This window comes from Ictalurus punctatus, chromosome 23 (genome assembly GCF_001660625.3).
Source record: "Ictalurus punctatus breed USDA103 chromosome 23, Coco_2.0, whole genome shotgun sequence".
Taxonomy (NCBI): Eukaryota; Metazoa; Chordata; class Actinopteri; order Siluriformes; family Ictaluridae; genus Ictalurus; species Ictalurus punctatus.
Genome location: NC_030438.2, coordinates 17,162,721 through 17,176,686, shown reverse-complemented (window position 1 = coordinate 17,176,686; position 13,966 = coordinate 17,162,721). Strand labels below are relative to the sequence as shown.

Below are 13,966 nucleotides of genomic sequence, written 5' to 3'. Positions count from 1 at the left end.
AACGAAACCTACTATATGTAAAGTGCCTTTTGTCCTCCTTATTGTTCTTCTTTATCTTCTTTTTCTTAATATATTATGACCTACTATATGCCGTGTGTGTGTGTGTGTGTGTGTATTTCCCCTGTACACACTGTCAGGAGGAATACCGCAGTACCTGCACACATTCCCTATAAATCGCTTTAATATTCTGTTCTCGCTCCTTTCTTCACCCCGCCCCTCCCACCCTGTGATTGGCTAGCTCGCCTCCCTTGAGCCCCGCCCCCGCTTGGAACTGGCCGGCCGTTTTCCCTCCTCGAGCTGCCAATCAGAGCTCGTGCGGGCTCCGCTCTTGACTCTGCCTCGCGCTAACTATGCGCGTAGTGTCGCGCTGCTGATCCGCTCGCTCGCGCCGCATTCCGAGAGAGAATCCGGACCGGGAGATACACCAGTGAGAGAGCGAGAGAGAGCGCGCGCTCTGCGATAAGCAACCTTGGTTTTCACTTCATCTGGTCCTCTCATCTGGCGCGTGCGGGGATGCTCTTCGCGTGAGGGATATTTGCGTGCCTGTCGGTCGTTGTTTTCTCTTAAGGGGTCACTTTGGAGCAAGGAAGAGAGGGAAAAGGCACGAAGAGGAGGAGATTTAAAATATATATCTATATATCTAAATTTCTCATCTAAGACATTTTTGGAGCATCTGTAGTAAACAAGAGCAGAGGAAGAGCGCGTGCGTTGCGCTCTGTGCGTTTTCTCTCTCTGTCTTACAGAAAAACAAACAAACAAACAAACATAAGGACAACCTGCTGAATTGCATCACGGTGCTCGAGGAGCGATACAGCGATTGCAACTCGTAAACATGAGCCGCGCGATCTCAATCTTCACCGTTTTGCTGCTGGCGCTTCTGTCTGAAGGTAAGTCGCAACGGATCGCGTGCTGGAAATACAGAATGTCACGTCTCTCTCTCTCTCTCACTCTCTCTCTCTCTCTCTCTCTCACTGTGGAGCGCGTCTCGCCTCGCGCTCTGCTTCTGCTCGTGCGCTTCTCCAGTCGCATACTAATGCGCCGCGGCTCGAGCTCCTTCTGTATGCCGAGATTTTTTACATGCTTGAGCACGTTTAACTTTTCCCCCCCTCAACATGTCATTAGGATTGTCAAACATGCTGCATGATGCTCGTGCGCAGAAGGATTTCGCCTTATCAATAGAGGCAAAACTTTAAAGTTACTAAGGTAGCGCTTGTAATCCGTCCCACAGAGCCACAAGCCACGCCCACTTGTTATTTATTAATTAATTAAATAAATCACGCCCCTATCTGACAGCAAGGCCAATTGAGCGCCTTTAACATCAACCAGTAACTTTGTTTTTCTTTAGTAATGCATTTTATGTATATTTTTTTTGTTTGTTTTTTTTTGTCACAGAACCGTTTCGAAAGTATGCATTAAATTATATAGCGGTTATATAGTGTAGTAATAAACTATATTTATTTGATATGTTCAAATGTCATCGAATGTTTTATCATGAAATGATTGGAAGGATATATGGATGATCAGCCGAGGCATCCTAGTCCATTGTAATCTCCTGAATGAGCATTAAGGAGTTTAGATTGTGTCTCCAATACTCATCCATACATTTTGTTTCTATGAACCTGGGAAATTACTGGGAACGTTCCCCTTCACAGTAATTATTAGGCGTGAAACATGTTCTGCCATTACAAAGTCTGACTAAATGTAGGCTAGCAGTTGCTCGAGGTTGTGCTATGTAAGTCATTACATTTATTCATTGTTCTTCCAAAACATGTGAAGCCAACCACTGCATCTTTTCCAAACTGCTGCTCAGGGCAGCGTAAGCGCTATCTACCCTCTTCTGCATACACGAGAGAGAGTGTGCCATCCCTCCCACGTTAACATTTTGTACTGTTCCATAATCTGTCGAAATGTCCTAGTGTGTCTGATTGCTCGAGGTTGTGCCATGTGAGTCATTCTTATTCAGCAGAGAAACACCACTCCCACCATCCCTATTTTCTTCCATTTGTTCATTTTGTCAATTCCTACCCACCAGCCAGCTCTGGCAGTCTTCCACATGAATATCCAAACGGAGTAGTCCCAACAGTGGCTCTCTTGCAGTCCCTAAATGTTGGACTCACAACCTTCTGGTCACTGGCACACAATCCACCACTGCATCTGATCATAGGAAGGATGTCCAGCTGTGGCACTGTAGTCTGTCTAGAGCAGCGGTTCTCAAGAGGCCAGGGGGATACCCGGGGGTTGTTACAGTGCTAGACATCATAATGCACAAGTAATGAAGTCATTATATTCATTATTGAGTTGTTTTAACCCTTTCATGCATAGTGGGAAAATATAAGAAGTACATCACCACTAAGGGCATTTAATATAAATCGTTATCCTGATTTCAGTTACTTTCTGGGTTATTTGCTAATTTCTCATGTCACTGGTGTATAAGTTTCTACACAAGATCCAAAATCAAGTAAAACTATATATATATATATATATATATATATATATATATATATATATATATATATATATATATTGTTCCAGACTCAAATGAATGCCTTAATGTTTGGCATGCAAGAGTCCTAAACTGTGTACATGTTGTCGAGAATATTGCTAGATTTTGTTAAAACATGATCATTTTGAAAATTATTTTTGTAATATACATTAGATATTTTAGATTTGAATGTTCATTTTTGTTTATATTGGAAGATAGATAGATAGATCTGATATAAATAAAATATAGGATAGATAGATAGATCTGATATAAATAAAATATAGGATAGATATATAGATAGATAGATAGATAGATAGATAGATAGATAGATCTGATATAAATAAAATATATGATAGATAGATGGATATGATGTAAACAAAATATAGGATAGATAGATAGATAGATAGATCTGATATAAATGAAATATATGATAGATAGATAGATAGATAGATAGATCTGATGTAAACAAGATATAGGATAGATAGATAGATAGATAGATAGATAGATAGATAGATAGATAGATAGATCTGATGTAAACAAAATATAGGATAGATATATCTGATATAAATGTAATATATGATAGATAGATAGATAGATCTGGTATAAACAAAATATAGGATAGATATATTACATATATAGATACATATACGTATACATATTACATATACACATGTATATAGATAGATAGATAGATAGATAGATAGATAGATAGATAGATAGACTATACTGTTTTATCCATTTCCATTTTAATATAAGTAATATTTATTCATATACAGTCATGACATCTTTAGGTCATAAAAAAACCCAAAGAATCTGGACATGCTTGAAATAATTCATGCATGAAAGAGATCATTATTAGCTTGATTGACTGTTCACTAGATTTGAATAGGTTTAATCCAAGCCTCAATAAAGCTAAAGACAAGTAGCCTATAAATAATGTCAGCTTGGACATTATTGGTCAGGAATAAGGAGCTCTATGGCTGTAATAACTAGCCAGAATATTACTCTACATGTTTAACATGTGAAATAATGAGCCTTATATTTAAGTAGTTGAATTTCTTCTATTCTTTTTTTTTTTCCTGCAACAAGTTAGCATACCAAATCACGTCTGCGCACTCTCCTACAAGGCTTTTGTTTTCCGAATGACTTCAGTCTGTGCATGCCTATTCACAGTCGACATGAATTTATTTCCGTTGTTTCTGTGAACACAATGAACGTTTTCCTCTGAAATTGTCAGCGATCGCTACTCAAGGTTTAACCGTGCAGCCGGCGAATATCCCATTAAGGATACTAATAAGCGAGCAACGCAAACTTCTGCTGTGTCTCATCATTTTAATCACTCTTGCATTTATTATAATCACATAATGTTCCCATTATTTTATCATTTCCTCTCTAAAATCTTCTCGTTTTTTTTTTTTGGTTAAATTCATGTTTTTGTTGAATCTCATTCTGTTTTGTTTTATACATACTCCTCCTGTCTGTATTACCAAGTTTCCTTTTATTACCCTGTCTTTTTATGTTAATGTTGTAAATCATTTTGTGCTGCATACAAATAAAGTTATTATAAAGTTGACTGTATGCTGATTTAATTGAATGTCAATGTGTAAAAAAAATGGGATTTGGATAAACAAAGCAACACTTAATTACAAGCGTTCCTGTTAGGGCAGGCTTAATGTGAGCATTGTAAACATGGGGTTTTGGTGTTGTGTTTATTGGAAATGTGTAAGGTTATATTAGGACAAATGGGCTTTTTTTCCCTTCAGATTGTACTGAAACCTACAGAGCCTCTTAGGTGCCATGGTGGTTATTTTTTTTTAATAAGGTGTGGCCACAAATGACTATACAATTAATCTAGATCTATTTGTCGGGTTCGAACTGCTTAACTTGTGGCAAGTATTGCATTTTACAATGAGTGCCATACAGAGAAATCAACTTGACCATTGTGACTACAGGAACCACAGATTGGAAATGATTGATAGTATTACCAGTCTTGTGGTATTGAGTATTGCTCTGATACCGTGTTCTTTTACTGAGCAGTATCAGTAGGCATGGTCATTGTCAAAATGCGCAAAAAAAGTTATTTATGAGCATGGAGCAGTGAAGCGAGCATGCAGAGGAAATGTCACAGGTGAGAGCACTTCAGTTCTTCGGGCACGGAGACATGTGTGCTTCCAGGGTCTACACTTTGCTCACGAGCCAAGGTACAATTCATGACAGTGCCATGACATCTTAAACGTAAAACTCAGAATGAGGACTTCATTATTAGCAGCACATGGCAGCAACCAGTGCTTCAGCAAATGCTGGCTAGGCAAATTCTCTTAAGCGAATTCTCAAATTGAAGAAAATGTTCCAAAAATAGTTTACTGGAGGCCATGTTTTAAGTATGATGCCAATATCCACAAGATACCAAAGATACCAAATGATCTCAGGCCTCAATATATTTCATTACCTTGATAATTATCTCCTTGACTTGATACATGTGAACCTGTGGCCTCAATATATTATCTCATCACCTCAGTATATTATCTTGTGGCCTCAATATGCTGAATTATAGCTGAATATGTCATTTTATGGCCTCAAAATATTATCCTGTGGCATTAATATATTATCCTGTGGCCTAATTAATTAATTAAGTAATTTGTGATCCAATATACTAACTTGTTGCTTCAAGGAATTAACTCAACATATTATCTTGTGTCCTCAATTTATTATCTCATCACTTATATATATTCTCATTGCCTCTATATATTATTTTGAATAATCGTGAATATCCGAATACCTGTGGCCTCAATATCTTATCTCATCACTTCAATAAATTATCTCATTGCCTCAGTATATTATCTCATTGCCTCAATATCTTATCTCATCACCTCAATATATTATTTCATTGCCTCAATATAATATCATGTGTTGTCAATATACTATCTTGTCACCTCAGTATATTATCTTGTGGCCTCAATATATTATCTCATTACATCAACATATTATCTTGAGGCAAAACTATATTACTCAATTGCCTCAATAGATTATCTTATGGCTCTCACCACTATATATTATCTCATTGCCTCTATAGATTACCTCACCACCTCCTTATATTACCTCACCACCTCCTTATATGATCTCATCACCTCTTTATATTATCTCCTTGCCTCTATATATTATCTCCTCGCCTTTATATATTATCTCATCACCTCTATATATTATCTCATCACCTCTATATATTATTTCATTGCCTCTATATATTATCGCATCACTTGCATATTATTTAATATCTCATGGCTTCAATATATCAACTTACAGATTCAACATATCATCTTGTGGCATCCATTATCCTGTGGCCTCTACAGTAAATCAAATTGCTATTTGGCCAAGGTTTTGACATGAGGCATTACATTTCTTCATTTCTTGATTCTCACTCAGCAGACAAATGCTTTATTCCAAGGCGACATCCAATTGAATCCAGAATCCAATCCAAACTATTTTCTTCAGAGTCCCAGCAGTGTCTGTCAGGCAGTCCTTAGAGTTGAACTCACAACCTTCTGGTCACGAGCACACAAGCCACCACTGCTTCTAATCTTCTTTTCTCTCTTCTTATCTTTAAACCCAGAAATATTTACACACACAGACCAGTTCCAAGTTCCAGCTGTTCTCTTATACTTTATGAGAGTATTGCAAATGTTGAACAGCTGCAAAAGGAGGTCACACTGGATAAACATTTCAGCAAGTACTGTTCACCATTAAAAAAAAAAAATGTTTCTAATTTTTTTCTTATGTTTTAAGGAAATTGCAGTAGAAGAATGGGGGGAAAGTGTCATCCAAACACAGTTCATCTACAATGACCTCTGACCACCCACAAGAAAACAGGCTCTGGGGCAGAGTACACAGTAAAACAGAAATAAACACAGTTGAGTTAGAGAGTGAGAGACAGGAAGCACTTAGCAGATTGAGCCTCCTGTCTTGTTTGGAATGCATATGTTGTTGAGACGTTATACATATATATATATATATATATATATATATATATATATATATATATATATATATATATATATATATTACAATGAATGCTAATTATAATAGGAAACGACAGCTCTCCTGTCCAAATGACAGCGTTGTTGGTTGTTCTGCAGCACTTTCTCATCTGTTTACTTCCACACAGATTCATTAAAAGAATATTCCGGCTTTGTTCCAACTAAATTTCACCAAATCTGTAATTTACTGACACAGAAATCTAAGTGCAGTTGTGATTAATTTGCTGACACAAGCTTAAAACTGCAATCCTTTTACCCAAACAGTGGGTGTTTATACTGTTATTGCTCTAATACCAAAGTACTTTGCCAATGATTAAAATTTTATATGAATTAAAGAACAAACCGTAATACTTTTTAATCCGATTATACTTACGGGCAATGTTGTGGAACATCTACAGAACAAATTAGTTCCTGTTACTGCTCGTGTTATCGCAGCTATAAACAGTTGTTCGTGTTATCCACAAAATGAAAGACTTTAGTGTGTCGGAAAACTTCAAGCAAAACCTTTACCTTTGACTACCTCGGAAACGCACTAACACTGGAGACTCCTTCCTTCCTTCCTTCCATTTTGAAGTTTATTTGGAGCGTCTGGCATACAAGTCCTTGTGTCAGCTGTTAGCACGTGAACGAAAATGTCATTCGAACAAAAACGCCTTGATATTTAAACTTTGCAGCTGGGATTACTATCAGAGCTGCTGTTGACCAATCAGAATTGAGAATACCGCAGTGTTGTGGATTTACAGTTTAAGTACTGAAGAACTGCCCTTAGGCTTACACAATAAGTGAGTTTTGATTGAATGAGTCTTGTTAGTACAAGGAAAGATGAATTATAAGAAGTAATCACAAACACACACACACACACACTACAGATCCACAGGATAGTGATTGAATAAGAAATCCTGGAGTATTTATATAATCAGGTAAAAGAAAAATAAGCTTGCTTTAGAATTGCATAGTCTAGCCACCACACAAGGAATTCATACAAGGCAGGGGAATATTCTGATTCACATGTATTACAATGGCACCACAGACTGCCTCGAGATACAGCCAGTCATTACTCAAACCTGTGGATTCCCCATGACATGTCTGATCCGATGTTAATGATGGTTTCATCTAAGCCGCTCGCCTGACTGACGCAGCGTCTGTACTCCAGGTAGAAAAACAGAAAGGAAAAAACTATGAAGGGAATTTAAGGTAGGAAGCATTCAGAGGTGAGTGTTAGGGCTTGGCAGTATGGCAATATGATACTGATACCTTTAGTGGCCTGTGTTGACATGCTGGTAAAATTATAGCAACATTATATATCATGTATTGTGATATGGCTTACACCACAGCGCTGATGAATTCTTGAATCAGGAAGCGATGATGCGTTCGGTGTTGATAGAACAGCTGACAGTAGTTCCAGCTGTAATACAACTCACAGGTCCATATACTGTGTATATAGTGAAAATGCTTCTATTTTACAACAGTTGTCATTAGAAATTATATTACTGACATCAAATTGGGTGAAAAGTAGAATCTTTGAAATATTTATATGAATTTCAGAGTGTCCTAGCATTTGAACACGTTCGTCTTTTGTCCAAAGCAGTTAATATGGGCAATATCACACATTGGCTTTCATTTAAATAGGGAACTAGAAATAGTGCAGACTATGGAATATAAATTTTTCAATATATTGTTTGAAATATTTCACAATTTGAAAACCTTGAGTATTTCCAATTTCGAAATTAAAAATGTGTTTATGTGTGTTTATGTTCATGTGCACGTTCAAATTTCAATAATACTGTCAATTATTCTGTCTAGTTACAGTCTATAGTTACAAATACCATGGAAGGACTCTCCAGTGTCAGTGCTTTGAAATGACCAGTAGGTCCACCATAACATTTCCACCAATTCTTCAAGCCAAGCGAGTTGGAGATTTCCAATTCCTCTGTAACATGACAAGCTGCATCTTATCTTAATGAGATAAAGCCTGTATATATCTGCTAGAACATATGCACAAGTGATAAAAAGGAGCATTAAATGCAACTATAAATGATTCAAAAGTGCAACAAATCATTAAAAACTGTTGGCAGATTGCTACGGTATAAGAGGAGTAAATCACTTCGGGATGTGATGTTATTAGACAGCATGGCCTATCGTGTGAGATTCCTTCCATACACCTTGCTGCCTAGAACTCGTAAAAGAACCATAAGGATGCAGTGACACAATGCACTAATGGAGTCTGTAAATGTAACCACAAAAAAAAAAAAACCATTCTCTTTTTTTTTTTTTGTCAGGGAAAGGATGATCAGAAACTGAGGGTTGTGTAATGTAATTTCTATGTTGTTTGAGAGGTGAACCTTGCTGATATTGATTTGAGGTCTCTTACCACTCCAGCACTCCTGCAGCTGTAAGATCCCCTTACATATTTTTGGTCAGTGTTACTATTTTCACCTGGCTGTTCTGTCCATAGATAACACTAAGGTGCCATTAAGGAACCTAATGATAATGCGCCTTTATTGTATTTATATCATATACCACTGACTCCAGCACCTGAGAACCACCAACTCTTAAATATAGAACGTTTAGAAGGGCTCCGGCGGAAACGATCGCTAATTTGTATAGTTGGGATGAAGAGACAAAATGGACCTCCAAAGATATTGTACGTGAAATTGTACTATTTAAAAGTCTCTCGCTCTTGCTTCTCCCTCACCTTTTAGTCACAGCACTCCCATCAGGACGGTTGTAATAATATAGAATTTTGCATGAAGGACGATCCAAGCTCCTCTGCAACCTTGTCAGACATTACAGACTCAATGTTGTTATACTCTCCAGGGAAGGCTTCCCGAAACGAACGGTGGGGTACCAATACTTTTGAAACCATTTCCGCAAAGGGTGACGATAGTTCAGGAAGCAGATTTCTTCTTCTCTCTATTTATTTGAACGCATGTCAGAAACACTCTTCAGAACCCTTTTTAGATTGCTGGTGGGATTGTCACTTGGTGCTCCACCAATAACATGGCTTCTTTTTATGACATATGGAAAATACAAGTGGGGTCGGTGCATGTAGAACATGTTAGCCAGCTTGGCATCTCAAGTGGAAACTGGAATGGCAAATTTGGCTGGCGGATAAAGAGCAATGGAAGGATGAAGGGATGAAGGGATGGAGGGATGGCGTATGTTGCCAACCCTAACAGATGCCGCCTCGTTTAAACCCACAACCCCTCCCTTCGACTGTCAAATCCACACCGTCTGAACTGCGTCATGTTCCAGACCTGGCTTCCGCATGCTCTTTATCTTCCATCCGTTGTATCTGGAGTGTGTCGTTGCTTCTCAGCTTTGCCGTTTTGGACTGCGAGTCAGCTTGAAAATCCAAGGCAGGAGGCAGAGGATGGTGCTTGGCACCCTTTCCGATGCAGAGTGCAGTGCCCGGGCAGAATGCCTGGAGATCTGCACGCACTCCTTGCACCTGTTGGACTGAGGACCAACAGATTGCGTTGTTTTCAGACCTGGGTTATAATATGAGGTGCTGTTTTGGCAAGCGAACAATGCATAATGAATGCACATCTTCATCCTAAGCAGTCAGAAAGGAAAATCTTGAGGGAGCGTTCACATATACGGTGTTTAGTTCATTTAAATGGAACCCTGGTGTGTTCTCCCTCTCAGTGTGGTTCTTTAGGCAGGTGAGAATGCAGCAATGCTCGGGTGCGGACCAAAACGACTTCTGTCCGTCCGCTTCCAAGCGAACTCTAGTGCGATTCAACTGCAGCGATTATTAGACTCTGAATTGAATCAATTGAATCAACTTGAGCCAAAGGTCAGAACTGCAGGAATGTGATTCTGGATGTTTGGACAGTGAAAATAAACACTGTATTAATAAATAATTATTTATATAATCATCGAATCACTTACTTAGCTCCAGTTCCGGCTTCGATTCGCATGCGTCGGACATGAGTACAGCTAAAAAGTCTCATTCACCGACAAACATCGATTATCTAGTGATTTATTTAGCACCAGCTCTGTAGTCTTCATGCTTGGGTGATTTTTGGTAACTCATCTGACTCACTTTGATTAGAGAACGGACTAATAGTCACGTGACAGGGAATCTCCACCCGCAACCTTGATTCTACTGCTTTTAGCGGTGACCTTGAGGTCACGGACATTTCGCCTCGGAGATATCCCTCAGCGCATACATATCTCACTTTCACATCTCGTTATATCCCGACCACTCGCTTTGCAATTAGATCCCGGACAATAAGCGAAGATCATGGTGCAACGATTATTCATTACTGTAATTACAGTCATTATAAGTCTTCGGTGATTAGAAAAAAAACGGGAACGAAATTTGGGTCGCCGGTGGCGTGGGACGAGTTCGCCCGCCGTCTTTAATTACTGTAATACTACCCGCTTCCTCCTCCGTTCTCCCTTTTGTTCGGTACATGAATATGCGCCTGAGCTAAAGGACCTGCTGCGGATAAAAGTGAAAAAGACATCCATGTTTTATTTAGTAGAGCATCGAGTGATCGTTTAGGTGGTCACAGAGTGAGGGAGAAATGAGCGATGGGAGGGGGAGGAGAGGAAGGCGCATGCACGGAAATGTATTTACACACGCTCACACGCCTCTCATCTCATACTCATGAGGTATATTCTCATGCATGTAGAGAAATCTAGAACATGCCCACCATTGCGCTCAGTCTTGTTTTGGCGCTGGCAGAAAGATGAATTTAAAACATTCCGCCGGCGAAGGGGGCTCGTGCGAGTCAATAAAAGAGCTGAGGGCACCCAGCACCGGGAGAGAACATCTATATATTTACCAGGCGCCGCAGCCACACTGCAAATAGCCTCCATTGATCTCGTATCAATAGTTAATCTCATATAGGGAGGACGTAATAAGTCATGGACCTAGGGAAAAATTCTTGCTCTATAAGGTTGTACCGAGACACCGGATTGAGCTGTTGAAGGAGAATAGTTTTGCTCAGGGGGTTGTGTATTTGTGTGTGTGTGTGTGTGTGTGTGTGTGTGTGTTATCGTGTGTGCGTACTAGCATACAAATAGAGTGCTGCAGATTGAAGTGTGCTCTTTGCACGAACAAGGGACCACTGGTCTTTTTTTTTTTTTTTGCTTTGTTATAGAGGACAAGGTGCTCAGCTGCAAATCAATGCGAAAGGCTTAGGTGCTAACACCAGCTATACCCTACCAGCAGCCTTGTGTGTGCTTGTATGTGTGTATGTGTGTGTGTGTGTCTGCCCGGTCCCTGCTGTTTGACGCAGTACTGGCTGAAGAAAGGCATGTTCTGTAGTCATTTTTAACGCTGAGTTATTACACGTGCACAGATCCCACAGGTAGCCTATACTTCAAAAATGGGCAGGTTCATAGCGCCATGAATAATGAGCTCATTAGCAGAGGAAAATGTCACGAGCATAATTTCAGGTTAGATTTTATATATGTACATTACGAATGTAATGTAGGGTCTGAGGGTGCTACCAAGAACTGGTTTTGTTTCATCACTTATTAATCAAAACCTCATTATTTATGCATATTTGACATTATACTGTATAACACAGCGTTTTAAATAAAGACGTTGGGGTTCTTATTTTAAACCCGTCCTGGAAATCTGTTTTATGGTGAAATATCCGCGACACAAAAACAAACACAACAAAGCGTCCAGAAGTTGTTCATGTTCAACCGCAGACTAGCACACTAAATAGTCTGGTAAAGTATTATGCCACCTATGGTAGCAATGAATCTTTGGCAGTCTTGGCTATACTGGATTTGTCTGTCTGAAAACATTATCTGTGCTTGTTTAGTTTCAGATATTTATCTGTAATCGCAGGTCTTTAACTGATGGAATAGAATTGCTGTTCACCAGGGTTTGGCAGAGATCCTGAAGGGCATCTTGTTTGTTCTCAAATGGGTGATTTTTGCATTTGTTCTTTAGCTAGCTATAGTTTGTGTGGCTATATTGCTAGCATTGATAGATAGTGACGTGCTGTCAGAGACGTGAAAGGGTAATCCTCTAGCGGTCAGCTAGAGGTTTATACTGTTTATACAGTTTATACTCTACAAGAGCTCAACTTTGTAGGCTGTTTTAAGCTCTCCTAATAAATGGATATAAAGTGTCTAATACCAGCACTCGGTGATCTTACTCAGAATGGGGAGGAGCCATCAGATGGAAAAAAATAAGAGTTTTTTTTAACGCAATATCCCAAAATTCGCATAAAAATACAAATGTGGAAATATTTATGCTAATATTATGCTAGTTAGCAAAAACAGTTATATTAAAAACAGTTATAGTCCATGTTATATCGGACTCTTCTGATATAAAGAAGTTCAAACTGCGAACTGATGAATCTTCACAAACTTACATTCTGGAGAACACTGGTAGTTTTTTTGACATCCGAACAAGATCTCACAAGACATCAAGACAGGACACCGTGGGCCTCAATTATCGATGTTTTAGTACATTTGTGTAAACGCTTTTGTCGGTGAAACCGATCCATAAACCTGAAACTTGTCAGACTTACAGTTTCTGTAATTCTCATTTACTTTGTACTCAAATCTGTATATTGAAAAATGCCAATCAGTCATAAACTAACTACCAAGCTCAGCTGCTCAGTTTACATTTAGCACCACCCATGAAACTCCATAACCTCCTAAGTCTTCCACTAATGCAGCTCAACCAGTGCAGCGCATCAGCTACCACAGACACACACTAACTCTTCCTCCTTTCCTAGGGCGCCATTACTTTTGTCCTGAACGAACGGCTAGTCTTATTTGCCTTCATTTACCGATTTGCCTTGGATTACGTTCTTTCAAGTTGAATGTGAAGCGAGCGAGTTTCACGAAATTTTCATTCATCTTGAAGCCGATCAGTCCGGATCCACGTTATGAAGTCTCCTAACATGTAAATGTACTTGAAGCCAGGAGCGAAATGTCGGACGCAGATGTTTTTCCCGAATCAACGGGATTTTCATGAATACCGCATTTCTTGTAAATGCTTCTTGGAATGGTTTATGAATACATTTGTTCGGATACAGTTTGATAAATGAGGCCCAGTGGTTTGGAGAGATTTTAATACAAGTGTAACCCTATAGCACAAAAAAAAGTCCACCATTTTTAATGCATTGCTTTGCTTTATCTGCATGGCGGTACATTTATATTCCCATTTACATTCATAGCATTTGGCAGACACTCTCACACTCTTGAAGCAACTTACACAAGTACTTTGTTGGAGAACATCCTCGTGTTAGTGCTCTGTAGACCAGACAGCTATTAATGTAATGCTGCACTTCCATGTCTTCCTCACCATCATTTATATTTCATGTTCCTTTTCTATTGACTTCCTGTTTTGCGCCCGTTGTCTTGTGTTGTCTATCGTTGAGATGCACTTACACAAAGATCCAGATCACTTAACGATGAACCTGGTTAGAGGGTTAATGCTGCATTCATGCCACTGTAATAACCACTTTCT

At 39.0% G+C, this 13,966-nt stretch overlaps 1 protein-coding gene across 1 annotated transcript in view; it reads left to right on the top strand.

The window, feature by feature from the left end:
* The first annotated feature begins 300 nt into the window (after positions 1-300).
* The window catches only part of iglon5 (IgLON family member 5), a 148,143-nt gene continuing 134,477 nt past the window's right edge, over positions 301-13,966 (top strand). The window contains exon 1 of the mRNA XM_017453739.3: positions 301-887. Within this exon, the coding sequence (XP_017309228.1) occupies positions 833-887 (55 nt within the window). The 5' untranslated portion in view covers positions 301-832. The remainder of the gene's footprint in view (positions 888-13,966) is intronic.